The sequence below is a fragment of the Asparagus officinalis genome, chromosome 9 (assembly GCF_001876935.1).
Source record: "Asparagus officinalis chromosome 9, Aspof.V1, whole genome shotgun sequence".
In the NCBI taxonomy this organism is placed as follows: domain Eukaryota; kingdom Viridiplantae; phylum Streptophyta; class Magnoliopsida; order Asparagales; family Asparagaceae; genus Asparagus; species Asparagus officinalis.
In genome coordinates this window covers 60,260,330-60,274,956 of record NC_033802.1, presented here as the reverse complement: position 1 = coordinate 60,274,956, position 14,627 = coordinate 60,260,330, and the positions used below count along the sequence as shown (strand labels likewise).

At 37.2% G+C, this 14,627-nt stretch overlaps 2 protein-coding genes across 2 annotated transcripts; one reads left to right on the top strand and one right to left on the bottom strand.

Moving 5' to 3' along the window:
- On the top strand, positions 2-4,177 carry LOC109823494 (photosynthetic NDH subunit of lumenal location 5, chloroplastic-like; the record flags this gene model as incomplete). The annotated part of the gene is made up of 6 exons (XM_020389773.1): positions 2-130; positions 1,441-1,591; positions 1,713-1,801; positions 2,692-2,746; positions 2,830-2,915; positions 3,777-4,177. Coding segments are annotated over 6 exons (663 nt in total), but the record flags the coding sequence as incomplete, so codon positions are not given.
- Positions 6,434-7,885, bottom strand: LOC109823493 (transcription factor TCP20-like; the record flags this gene model as incomplete). Its single annotated transcript, XM_020389772.1, is given in 7 exon segments — positions 6,434-6,958; positions 7,047-7,265; positions 7,267-7,419; positions 7,460-7,572; positions 7,575-7,628; positions 7,631-7,654; positions 7,657-7,885. Coding segments are annotated over 6 exon segments (705 nt in total), but the record flags the coding sequence as incomplete, so codon positions are not given.

Genomic DNA, 14,627 nt, shown 5'->3' with positions numbered 1-14,627 from the left:
CGCCATATCGAGCTTCCGAAAATGCCCTCAGTGGTCAAGGGAAATCTCGTCCAAGTCCTTCGTTTCGATCTCGAGCCCTCCTTGTCGGGTTCGGACCCGATCCTTCAGCTCGATTCGGTCCGCATTGCAGGTTTGCTGCTCCTTTTTCCAATTAGGGTTTTGGGGTTCTACTGTCTTTTAGGGTTTTGGAATCGCTAGTTGATGACAAGATTTTTTGCCTTCTGGGGATTAGGGGGTTAGGGTTTTATAGACTCATTTATCTTTGTTTATTCATGCTAACAAATTTTGCGCTCAAAGTTGGATTGGGGGTTTAGGGTTTTAGCCCGTGAATATTATGTTAACTTCTGTTCTGGATTGGATCCCCTTCTTTTGGGGATTGAGAATTTGTGGTTGGATCTTATTGTTTGAGATGAGATTTCAATATTTGCAATTCAAAGTAGAGAGAACTTGGGTCTAGCCAGGTTCAGCTGTTCGAATACCACTTTTAGAAAATAATTGCAGGTGTAAGAACTTTAGACTTTTCTACTTCTTTTAACTACGAGATTATACTCAAATGTGATCTCCAGCATTCTTTTATCTACCTTTATTTGTCTGGGCTTTGCAGATAAAGAGGACAAGTTCTTTTTTTCGTTAGTGCATTATAGTACATTTTGGTGTTTTGGAAGTCACTGGTGAGGTTTAAGGCGTAATGAAGAAACTGTAGACCGACCTATTGTCTAGTTTGTGATTGTGATATGGGATTGAGAATTTTCTTATTACATTAGTTTTCTTTTTGTGCTTTCTGTAATTTGTTTATGCTCTCTGTTTTTAATGTCTACTCTTTGGTGATGCAAGGTTGAAGTTGGAGTAACATTACTTTACTTTTTGGTAGATCAAGCATTGAAAGATAAATTGTTTCTGTAAGAGGACAGTGCTTAAATATTTGATATTCTGGAAAGCTATCGGGAATATAGCAGTTATTGGTCATTTTCTTTATTGTGTTCATAACTAGTGACTATGGTGTCAATTTAATTTAAATCGTTTTGATTAGTGGTACATGAAGGTCCAAGAAAAGAAATCTCTTCTTTTTTATTACGTTTATTGCATTTATTTCAGTGCTTCAAGAATAATATTCATGGCGGCTGGAGTTTGCTATATTAAGTGGTACCAGTTACTATTTTATCTTGGTTCCTACCCATTCAAATTTAGGTGAAATAGTCCTTCCATTATTGTTTATGTAGTCCTGCTGGATTTCCATTAGAACGCTTGTTGCAACGACTGTTATGTCTCTTTTATTATCGTTTTACTGTTTAATTTGTTCATATTTTCTATTTTAATGTTGAATTGTTTGTTTATGTAGGCTTATATAGTTTTTTTCCCCTTGGTCTTCAAAGTCTGCTGGATTTCCATTGAAACTGTTTGTTGCTGATTATTGTTCTTCATTGTTCAATGAAAATTCAGGAGCCTGCATTGCAATCTAAAGTCACTCAAAAAGTGTATTTTGATATTAGCATTGGAAACCCTGTGGGTAGTCCAGTTGGTAGGATCGTTATAGGGCTTTTTGGGGATGATGTGCCACAAACTGCAGAAAACTTTCGAGCTCTTTGTACAGGTTTGAGGCCTAAATTCATTTGGCATATTACATGAATTGATTACATTCTTTTTCTTGGATGCATTCAATAGTCATTGTGTAGTGTTTGATGAAGTTCGTATACATGTTTTATCGTTACCAGGGGAGAAAGGCTTTGGGTACAAAGGGTCAGCATTCCATCGTGTCATCAAAGAATTCATGATCCAAGGGGGAGACTTTGACAAGGGAAATGTGAGTATTCAACTTCAGTTATCTTTTTCTGCAGCTATTGCGAAACGGCTACTGCTTTGTATTTTGCATTGAAATTTTATTCCCATGTGAATTGAAATTTGTAGTTTCCACATAGTGGCAATGAATGTTATGAAACAGGTCAGCTTATAACATATGCTTCGTTGTGAACGCCAAACATGGTGCCTTTTTTATTTCTATTTGTAGAAATAAACTCTTTGTTCACGACGTTACGTTACGTTCCAAAAATCCTAAGTCTACGTCTAATACACGTTGCCGTTTAGTCTTTTTCTATAACTATCATTGTTGACCTTTGTATTATTGTATTGTTTATCTTTCTTGTATTTGGGGTTAGAGAAAAGTATACATGTATACATTATTCAGAGCGTGCAACCATTATGAATTTCTTTTATTATGTTTGTATTCCTGTAGCTTGCTATTTTTTAAGCCACAGTTGCTTGTAATTCCTGGAGCAATAGTTACTGGTTTTTTTCTATAACAATTCTAGTTCAATTGTAATTAGAATTCTTTGCTGAACCATGAAGATTTAATTTTGTAATCACATCAAGGATTAATTTTAATCAATTAAAGATTTATAAAGACCATTTCTGCAAATCCTTTCGTGAATATAAAAAGGTTTATAGATAGGACAGAGGTATTTTAGGGAGTAGCAAAAATAATAGGCGCAGAAGGGTATATTAGGAAGTTTGAAAAATGAAGGACCCAAGACTTAACGTACTCCTTTTAATCTATCTTTTGCATGTTTTAGTCTTTTAGTACCCGTAGCCACTACAAACAACGGGTGATAAAATGATTTTTTTTATGTATTAATTCTAGTTGCATGACTATAAAAGAACATAATTTTCTTTGGATTACCTACTCTCACTTTGTAGGGAACCGGAGGTAAAAGCATATATGGACGTACATTCAAGGATGAGAACTTCAAGTGTAAGTAAACTTCGTTAACCTATAATTTTCCTCTATCAGGTACTTATATCTCACACCTGAAAACTCCCCTTTTACTTCTTCAGTGGTGCATGTGGGACCTGGAGTTGTTAGTATGGCAAATGCAGGACCTAACACTAATGGAAGCCAGTTCTTCATTTGCACTGTCAAGGTATTCCAAAATGATTATTACTTTTTATTACTGTTACCAATACTATTCCTTCTTGAGATTTGTCATTCTAATATCCACGAGATGCATGAGTAATTTTGAGGGGAGAACTCATCTACATGGAAACTATCTGGTTGTCTCTGTTTGCTGGATAAAGTGTACCAAGAAAAGAATACCTGTTTATGCACTAAGCCTGAGCTTTCTTGTTTTCCTTGGTGCACCTTTAGTCCCGTGAATAGGGACGACATCATAGTTTGTCCATTTGCAGACACTTTATATACATTGTCAGTTGAAGCGTATACTCGCATAAAAGCTGAAGATGAAATAGATATACGGACCATATAGGCTCATAAATCTGATTCTTTGATAACTTTTTGGTGCGCCAAGATATTTATTTGATCAGTGAACTAATCCCAAGCTTTTTTGTTGTTCTTGGTGCACCATTAATCGTATAGACAGGGATAAACTGGATAGTATCTCGATGTGCTAACACTTTATTTAGAGAACGTGGTCTCTTTAGCCCCCAGTTTATAGACTGCTTTTCTAAGTAGCACTTATGTTTTTAGTTTTTGCATGTTAGTTGTCAACTTCGCATTCCATCTTTTTTCTTAGGCCATGCTCGCGAATATAGCTAGTCTTTTTTTTGTCCTTTTTTTGTGGGGTGGGGGGGGGGGGTATGCCAACAATACCTCACCCCTCTTGAAGTTTCACAAGATGATCTAAGAAAGAAGACAGAATGGAGATTTGTGGGTTGGTTTGCAATAAATAATAACATAGGTTTGCTTAGAAAAGCGGTCTATAACGTATGGGTTGATTAGAAGCTTTTTTCTCCTTCATATTGGTAATTTTAAGCTTCAATTGCAGACCCCATGGTTGGATCAGAGGCACGTCGTATTTGGGCAGGTAATGGAGGGGATGGATGTCGTCAAGCTGATTGAATCTCAAGAGACAGACCGAGGCGACCGCCCTAAGAAGAAGGTTGTCATCAGCGACTGTGGCGAGCTTCCACTGGTCTGATGGCAGCAAGAGAATGGACTATGTATCCATTTAGGTTATACCTCTCTTTTTGTTATAGAGCAATGCGGAGGCTGTTGTCTGTGTCGCGGACTGAAATGATCACGAGCTAGATTTTGATTAATATCTGAACTTTGTGATGCTCTTGGAGGTAATTCGGGGATCTATTTTGACATGACGATGTAGCAACTACTATTAAGTAGAATGGAAATAATGACTAGTTGAGTACGGAGAATATTATGATGGAGCTTCGTAACCGCTCCTAGTGCACACGTATGTTTTGACTGTTGTCACGTAACTGAAGTTGCAATCTCCTCTCTGTGAGTCTATGGCATGAATTGCCGAAGGCTTCAATTAACATTGGCAAAGCAAATAGAGGCATAGAGGATAGAGTGATAATGGCATCGCAAAAGATTTCAAGGACCAACTGAAAGAAGGCTGGGCTGGCTAGCAAACAAATCAACCCCTTCTCAAGCATTTGAATTGTCATCAAGATTCTCATTCTCGGAAAATAAAAATAAAAAATAAAAATCTGAACAAATTCGTAAAGCAATGAATAAATAATAAACTAATAACTCCTAATGTTTGTGTATTTCCAAAAGAAAAACTCGTCACATCATATCGTTCAAGAGAAGATGCAGAACATCAGGTTGACAGTATGTCCATATGAATCTGTCTAGAGTTCTTCCGACATCACTGAACAAAAGCAAGATGTGGCTTGCAGTTTTCCATTGGCTTTAGTAGAGGCCGATCGGAATTTTTATCGAGATACTAGATACCAAGCTTGAACACTGACAAATTTTCTCCCAAAAAAGAAGAAAATTTTGGAAAGAGCACCTAAATAACATTTAGCTACAATGTTTTTAACATAAGATGATCCCTCCACTCTATGCCAAGCTTATTATCGATAAGCTTTGAGTCATAAATCCTACAAGGCAATGAAACATGCCCTGAGTACGTTACCTGGGTACTTCTATCGGAAACTGTACCCATATCCAACACATACTCGTACCCCTGCCGAAAATTCTTAAGACACTTATTTGAATATATGCATATATTTATTCAAGCATATACTCAATTATATAATACATACACATACACTTCATGGACGTATATCCTACACTCCACATCTATATCTTTTATATTGATCTTATGGAAATGAAAAAACAATAGTCTTATGTAAATTGTTAATTTTAATACATATAAATATACATAACATACATATATAGCCGCGTCCTCGTAGCCTACCTTTTACAAACTTGTTGTGTCCTTACCCGTACCCATAACGGCACCCATGCAACTTTGGTTGAATGTCATCAAATCCATAACATTTCTTTCCTCCACAAAATATGTCAGAAGAGAGATCTAAATACGTACAAACTTCAGTTCATTTTTTACTTACAATCCAATAAAGGCTTCTCAAGTTGTTCACAATATGCATGAAAACTATAGGCCAATAAGACAAATACAACCACATAATGATCACAAAGTTCATAGTTCTCAAGGGTCTAGGTACTCTTTTTGTCTAACGTTTAATACATATTTTCTATCACTCTTCATGTTCCAGAAAAGTTTCATCAAATCTAAAAACTATATAGATCATATTGTGCCTGGCAGCATTTCCTATGAAAAAATATGACAAAAATAAAATAAAATCTGATTTCCAGTCGCCTATCTGACATTTTTTGATATTAAAAGTTCAAAGGGAAAATATTCACGTCAATAACATTCAATTACAGCTCTTGTCTGTTCTTATGTGAGAAAACGTAGTTTGATATGTTAGTACTTCGTTTTACTTTTATCTTGCCAAACCCTTCTCTTCTGGCATTCCTTTACACAAACCAAGCATAAGAACCACCAGGTATAGTTAATAGCACACTGTGCATAACTTCTATGCTAATATGAATATATGATAGTGAATGCTTCTAGTGAATTTGTCTCTGCTATGGTCGATAATCTGAGATAGCTAATTTGGGTTTAGAGAAGTTCCTCCGGAGCTTATGTCTCTGGTTTTTTATGATGTTAAAATAAAAAGAGAACCTTGTAAACAATACTGTCTTCGAATCAAACAAAACCCTGTCTATAGTGATAGACCTTAAATTTAAGATCTAATCCATAAAACCATGATTAATTCAAAGAAATTAAAACACAATGAGCGGAAGCTATACCTGAATCCATCTGAATTTGCACGGATCTTAATCTTGGGTTTGAGATCTTCTAATCTAGAGGGGCTCTCTTGAGTTTCTCTCTTAGAGGGGGGTGAAAAGAATGAGAACCTTAACCCTTAGATTAGGGACCATAACCCCTTATTTATAAGTATTATACTGTTACTTTTATAATTTGCCCCATCATCAAATTATAATTACAACCTGGTATCTGTACATTTAGCTCATGATTTATTTAAACACCCATTAATCCAATTTGATTAATCACTTTATGCGAGTTATCCTTAAGGATAGCAACACACATTGACGAAACATATGTGCCCACAAATAGATTTAATTAGATTTAAATCCAACGTATAGCTCCCATCCTATTAATTACCAAAATTGAATATACAAGTTCAATAATTCTGTTCGTACTTTGAACATGAAGAAGCCTGGAGGTACTTCTCATAAAGGCATACAAATGAACACTAACACTTTGATTGAAATATGAAACACTAGACCTCTGATACAGCTTCTTCAAGTATTAATAACTCCAATTTATTTGGCATAATTCATCAAGCCCGATTAGCAGTGAATTCATTTTTTTTTCCAGGGTTGGAAGATAACTCATAATGAAGTCCTAGAGAAAATCACATCGTGTGGCCGTAGAAGTAAGTTATATCATGCCAAATATCTTCATGCAACCCAAAATTAAGATCTTCTCTCATGACAAAAACAAGCCAATTCTTCATGCAACCTAAAATTAAGATCAAAATACATTATCAAAGATGACTTCACCTCTTATATCTGCAACTGCACACAATTCGTCGGCACCAAACTCAACCCAACTCAACTCAGCTCCCTTCATTCAAATATACACACCACCTGCATGTTCCAAAAACAAAATCCAGTGAAACAATTCATTAAACTCCAATCTCCAAAAAACTCAAAGTTAAAACAAAGGAAAATTTACCAATAAAACAAAACACAGCCATTTCCAGACGCCAAATTTCACCAAGATCAAATCTTTTCGGTTCTCTCTCCCCCAGTTCATCAAAATTCACCGTCTTGACCCTTGAGAATCATCGGTTACCGGAGTTTGAGGCTCCGGCTGCTGCCCCATTTGCTGATAGAATTGGCTAAAACCCTGAGAACCCAGAACCCCAACATCCTGCTGCCCGTCCTGAGCCAAATCCAAGCGTCAAGGCCCCGCTTTGCTGCCCGCGACCCGCCAATATCGAGCCAAATCCTACCCCTCCGCCGGCGGAGAACTCCATAAACCTCGGAAAACCCCACCGAGAACTGACCCGTCGGCTCCTGACCCCGCAAGTTTCAGACTGATGGCGGATTCAGCATTCCCGCCGGCCGAAACCGAGCTGGTGGGGCCCACAACGCTGATGGTGGGCCGGGAGAGCAGCAGAGGAGATGAGGAAGAGCGGCGGTGGTCAAAGCGGACGCGGGCACGTACCCGACCGGTAGCACGAGGACGGAGGGCTCGAATGGGTGAGGAGCCACTGGATGGTCTCGCCCGTCGACTTGTGGCCGAGCTCGCGGTGAGCTGGAAGATGCGGGCGGCGCAGAGGGCATGCGTACGCGGCGCCCGCGGCCGTCGACTTTTGTGTGGGCGTCCTTGTTGGAGCCCCGCTTAGGGGCTAGCTTCTTTGTGTGGTCATCTGGTTCGGGTATAATAAGTCGACTGTTGGTTTCTTGTGTATGGGTTATTGGGTTCGGTTTTCGGGTCCGGAGGAGGAGAGGCCCAGGGGCTGCTGAGATTTGGAGTGCCCATTTTGAGGAGGGAGAGGGTGACGGTGAGGGAAGAAGGTGGTGGTTTTAAGGGGAGGAACAACTTGGGGGTGGGGGGGGGGGGGGGGGGGGGGGGGGGGGCTTTTGGTTTTGAGAGTACTTGTGTTTTGTGTTTGATAAAGCTTGTCCTTTTCACACTAAGAGCTAACTAGTTAACTGACTTATAAGTCATTTTTGTCCTCTATAAATCACTACAACAAGTTTGACAACTTACTTATTTTGGTTTATAAACCAAAAAGTAAGCTCTCCTAACGTAGCTTATATTTTTGGTTTATAAGCCATATAGTTTAACAAACTAAATGTTAAGTTTACCCCTAACCATTTAAGTTAATTCCGAAGTTTACCCAATGTTTAAATTTATAGTCACGTCTTTTTTTTGTTATTTTGACAACAATGAAAGATTATAATATACTCATTTGTCAAATACTCTCCTATAGAAAGCAACTTATAAATTTTTTACCAAACATTTTAGCTTATAATCCACTTAGCTTATAATACATTTTTGGATTATAAGCCAATTATAAGAAATGGCAATAGCCTCTACTTCATTCATTCAGTCCAAATACACACCTGAAAGTGACGTACAAAAAGTAGAATAAAATACATTTGATAGTTTGTGAGGAAGCCAAGATCCATATAATCTGGAGGATGCAACAATGACGCTGATAGAACGAGCCGCCGCATTCATTGTTGGTTTTATATTCATTGATTTGAGTTTGTAAGAAGGGCCTGACTTAAATAATAAATATGAAGACTTATATATTTAATATAAAAATATGATCATAAAATTTGAAGTATTGTTGTGCCACAAAACTGACTTTTGAGTAACAAGTAATATGTTAGAATATAATAAAAACATAAACCTCAATTCTAATCATAACTTTAGAGTTTTAGGGGGTGTTTGGTTACATTTCTATAAATTATAGGAAATGTTTTCCATCCCAAATTTGATTTCCTTGTATTTCTTAAAAAAAATTATAGGAAAAGTAATTTTGAGAAGTTAAAAAGTACAAATTTTCTTATTTTTTGTATTGTGCTTGTTTGGTTCAAAACAAGAAAATAAGAAATAACTTTTGGAAAAATAGCAACATTTCCTATAATTTATAGAAATGTAACCAAACACCACCAACTTTATAGAAAAGTGAGAACTTTGTAGAAAAGAGTTAATGAGTTTTATTATTTAAATAATGAATGCGTCAGATTTCCAAGAGATTTCCTCCCATTTTAGAAGGAAATCAATTTCCATAAAATTTGGTACTTTTGGGCACTTTACAGAAAACATTTCTGTAAATTTTTTTGGAGCCAAACACAGTTTATAGAAATGTATAGAAAACTCTTAATTACATAAATGCCATGCGTCAGTACTTTTGAGAAAACATTTCTCAAAAACAATGCAACCAAACACCCCCTTAATGTAATGATTAGAAGAACTATAAATTGGTATCGGAGCAACCAAACTTCAAATTTCACCAGCCACGAAATTAGAACAGATCTTCTAAAAATTGATACTGATATGTGAGTCTAGTCTTCGGCCCATAACAAGTACGCTCAACTTGCTGGGACATATTAGAATATAATAAAAATATAAATCTCAATAATCACCATAACTTTTGGAGTTTTGGTCCAATGTTTAGAGTGATTTTAAGATAATTAGTGATAATTAAGGGTCTATAATTCAACCACAAAGCCAAACAAGACTTGACTAAAAGTCACATTGTGTAGCATGGTTGTCCTTCCCTTGCTTGAGGTTTACTATCTTCCAAGTCATAACAAGCATTATCATCCGAGCCCTACTCGACGCATGCCCTAACTACAAGATAAGCTCGACACCCCCCCCCCCCACCCCACCCACCGGTAGATAGCGGAGCTTAATTAACTCATGTGGGGATGCCAACACGACTGTGAAGATTATTCTTCCTATGTCCTCTGCTACTATTCTAACCATCTCGACTAGTGCTAGAGGGACATGTGTACAATTCAGTTCTAGAGGAAACTTCTCTATGATTCAGCCTGGCTGACCAAATGATGCCACATGGATTTTCCTCTTTTCCTAGTCTACCCCTCCGAATTAGTATAAATAGAACTGGTAAGATTGGCAAGAAAAACCCCCAGGCTGATTTCATTCCTAATTTTGAATTATATTTCCACAATATTTCTCATTCAGTCACTAATTTAATCATCAGAGGGGCGGAAGGCATAGGCCATTAAGGCATATGCCTAGGGCCCCCATTTTATTGGGGCCCCAAAAAATATATTTTCTAATTGTAACTTTTTATATTTTATTTCTATAATTAATTAGATTGTAACAGTAAAAAAAAGAGAAAAACACATTAAATACTCATTCTTATTTATGCATAGTTTATGCGTTTTTTCTCTTGCTAACTTCCTTTATTTTCTTCTCATTCACTCATCTTTCATATTTATTTAATCTTTGATACTCAAAATACATAATTGCAATTCTAATCCAGAAGGCCCCAAAATAAAACGTAAGCTTGTTGGTTTTTATTTATTTTAATTAATTTACATTCATTCTCCTCTCTCTCTCGATCTCACACACACAGACATATATAGCTCATGGATATGTTCTGTATTTTGTGTTTTTATTTTTTTTCTTTTATATCTTTTTATTAATAAAATCTTATTTACGTTCAACAATGTCTCAAGAGATTAAATAATTTGACAATTTTATCAATTGAATATTAAAGCTTGAATATAAAATTTAATTAGTAATTTTGCATCTCAAAAAGCTAGAAAATTAAATTTTATATAAAATTTATTTTTTAAAAACTAATATTTAAATTTTTTAATGTTAAGGCCCTAAATATTTTTCTCTGCCTAAAGCCTAAAAAATGCTTGAGACGGCCCTGAAGCCTCGGTGTCTTCTAATGGTTTGTTGAATGATTTGCAGGAGGGACTTCATCAATAAATTCGTCGACAAGAAGAATAAAAGGAGCCCTACAACAACAATTGCAGCTCCAATAACTCTAATCTTTTTTCAACTGTTTTTCTCACCCAAAACAAGTGCAAAATGAGGAGAGAAAAAAAGTCACTACAATGTTTCACTTCACTCTATTTGAGTTCGCTTTTCAGTGGAATGGGAACACGAATGGGTCTTTTGGACTTATACAAACGCACTTCTTGAAAGCCCACGCTTTTGTTACAGACAGGGATTGTGGCTGTCTTTTTGTTTTTGTTTCTTGTTTCTGTTTTTTGAATTTAAAGTTATGTGTCAAAATTTAGTTTTGTGACTGCCAATGAACACTGACAAGTTCAGTTCAGTTCAGTTCATAGCCTGCCATTGCTGCTTTGCTTTGTTAGTGGTTGTGGTGGTCCCATGTGATTTTACAGCAGTTATATCTATTAGGCTTTTTAAGAAACTAACTTGTAATCATAACTGCAACTTGCAGAGGGAACTTTGCTTCAGCCTCACATTAAAATTTTGAGTTTCCTCCCTCTTGATGTTAACCAATACTCACATTTTGACCTTTTGTTCTTCAGAACATCTTTTAGCCGCGTCATCGTTCTTAGTTTCTCACCTCTCCAATCTCTCTCATAGGTTAATATCATTTATGTGCATATTTAACATTATAGACCATCTTTTAGCCTGTCCCATCTTGTCAAAGTGATTGCGCTCATTCCGTGACCACTCCACAGCCGACAATTGTAAAGTCGACACTAACTTAGCCACTAGTACAAACTCGACCGAAGAGACCAAAATGCCCTTCCTACATGACCATAAAAGGAAAAACTATTCCCAGTGAGGAGACACATTGTAATTGTACTTTTTTGAGAATGTATAGCATTGAAGTAAAATATATCTTTTATATCTTCTTAGACTCCCTGATTCTGTATTAATATTGATGATTATGTATTAATATTGAAAAAGATGTATGTATTTCTGGCTTTGCCTGGGGTACTGTTGGGCGTAGAGTTACGTCATCACGTCGCGAAAGCGATATAACCCGAGAGAAACCCCTGGCTTTTATTTTCACAAAAGCTCAAGCCAACCTATATATGCCCGTTTCACAAAGGAAACAAGAATAGAAAACGAAATATCTCAATAAAGTGAAATATACACTCTTCCTCTCATCAGTTCTAGGACTGATTTGTCGAGGGAACCTACAAGCAATAGCCAACACCCAGAAAATAGTAAAGACACGAGATTTACGTGGTTCGGCAAACTTGCCTACGTCCACGGGAGGGGGTGAGTGGAGATTCCACTATGAAGGAGAACACTGATGACTTGTACAATCCACAAGCTCGTCTCAAAGATAAAGCTATGATTTTTACCCAAAAGAAATTGACCTCTCTCTTGTAAAATCTCTCCAAGCTCTCTTTTTTCTCTCCTCAAGATCTCTCTTTTAGATCTGAAAAATCCTCTGTTTTCTCCTCTAAACAGTCACCAAAAAACCCTTTTTTTTGTTTTTCTTCACCTGCAGCCGACTAACCCTCTGCTATTTTTCCCACAAAAAACTCTAGGAACCGATTGAAAAGGTATTTATAGGAAATATGTTTTGGGTGGGCCGCACCCGCATGTGTGGGCCTGCCGCTTGCTGCTCCACGCTCGTAGGTGTGGCCCCCACATGCTTTGCCTCCTGCTCAAGCTTTACCCTCCCGCTCGTGGTCCTCATATTCACAATTCTCCACCTCGTACATCATTTGATAAACTAAATTTTGGACGAACACTAGAAGAACACCGGGAATATTACCAGAGATAGATCTGAAAAACCAAACCAGGCCAAACCAGCTGCGTCACTATACCGCGGCTGCTTACGTACCCTCCACCGGGATCAAGCTAATCATAGTTCAGAATTTATTTTCCATATAGTCTCCACATCACCCCATCACTGTCCTGAAGGGCCATGCCCTCTTGTGCAGATCAACACGGCCTGATATGAAGCAAGTTCAAACAATGCTTAAACTTGCTACCTGTGACCACCTTGGTTAATATGTCCGTGGGATTCTCATTCACATGCACTTTCATGAGAGAAATATGACCTGCCTCTATGACATCCCACAGAAAATGGTACTTGACATCGATATGCTTGGTACGAGCATGATGAACTTGATTCTTTGCCAAGTGAATCGTACTCTGACTGTCTCACCATAAGTTCACGTTCTCCTGCTCAATCCCCAGATCGTCTAGAAGACCCTACGACCACAATGCTTCATTCACTCCCGCCGTCATGGCCATGTACTCGGTCTCTGTACTAGAAAGTGTCACTGTAACCTGTAACATCGATTGCCAACTAACTGAAGCATCATGTATCCTAAATACATAACCAGTAGTAGATCGTCGTCTATCTAGATCGCCTACAAAATCAGAGTCAACAAACCTATTAATCTGACATGTATCTCCACCAAAACACAAACTCGTGTCCGCGGTGCCTTCAAGTACCTCAGGACCCATTTCACCGCTTCCCAGTATGCCTTTCCCAGATTCGCTATGAACCTACTGACCACACTAACTGCCTGTGAAATATCTAGGCGTGTACACACCATGGCATACATCAAACTACCAACTACACTAGCATAAGGAACACGCTCCATGTGCCTTATCTTCCGTTGTAGTAGGAGATTGTTTACCTGAAAGCCTAAAATGTGGAGCCAATAGAGTCATCACCGACTTTATATTTTGCATCCCGAACCTCATGATCACCCGCTCTATTTAGCCCTTCTGACTCAAGAATAATCACCGATTCACCCGCTCTCCTCTAATCTCCATACCCAGTATTTTCCTTACAGTGCTCATGTCCTTCATCTCGAACTCTTTACCAAATTGATATTTTAGCCTATCTTTCTCCATCCTACTCTTAGAAGCAATAAGCATGTCATTCACATATAAAAAAAGATAGATATAATCACATCCACGAAGATTCTGAATGTAAACACAACAATCATAATTACTTCGGAAAAACCCATGCTTCAGCATGAAGGAGTAAAATCACTTGTACCACTACCGAGGAGATTGCTTTAGTCTATAGAGTGACTTCCTCAAGCGGCACACATGACTCTTCTTGTCCTCAACCTTGTAGCCCTCAGGTTGATGTATGTAGTGTTAGGTCTCATGTCATGAGCCTACATCTTCTAATCTTGTTTTGATGATTACAAATAATTTTTAATATTGTTTGTCTAGTGGTTATGTTTCTTATTAGGTATTCTAGACAAACAATGTAAGTTGGAGGTTGGATGGATTGAGCCTACACGTTCATATCAAGAGGAGGTTGGCGGAATAGTAGAGTGAAGCAATGCACGATTCAAAGTTAAAGATCAAGTTCAAGCTTCATCCACATGTGTACCAAGTTGACCATATTGAAGATCTCATAGCTTGGGTAAATTAGTTTAAGGTTTATATAATGTGTGTTAACTCTATAAGCTCAAATATACACACACATATATATTTGTGATTTTCGTGTTTTTATGCAAAATAGGTTTTGGACTATATTTACATCATAAACAACTTTTATTATGTCCATATAAATATTCCATCAGTTTTCAAAACTTATTTTGAGTCAAAAATAAAAATCACATGTTTTTCATATATACGTATTTTAGTGCTTTTGCAGAATACAGTGTTTTTCACAAATTATAAATGCAAATTGAAAAATTCTTTTTCCAACATGTTTGTATGTATGATTATAAACTTTTCCCAAGATTTTACATTTTTTGGAAATTGTTTACTATTTTTAAAGAGCCTTCAAAAATCAGTTTTTGGACATGCACAGTGTCTGTGCATGTTCATAAGTCGACT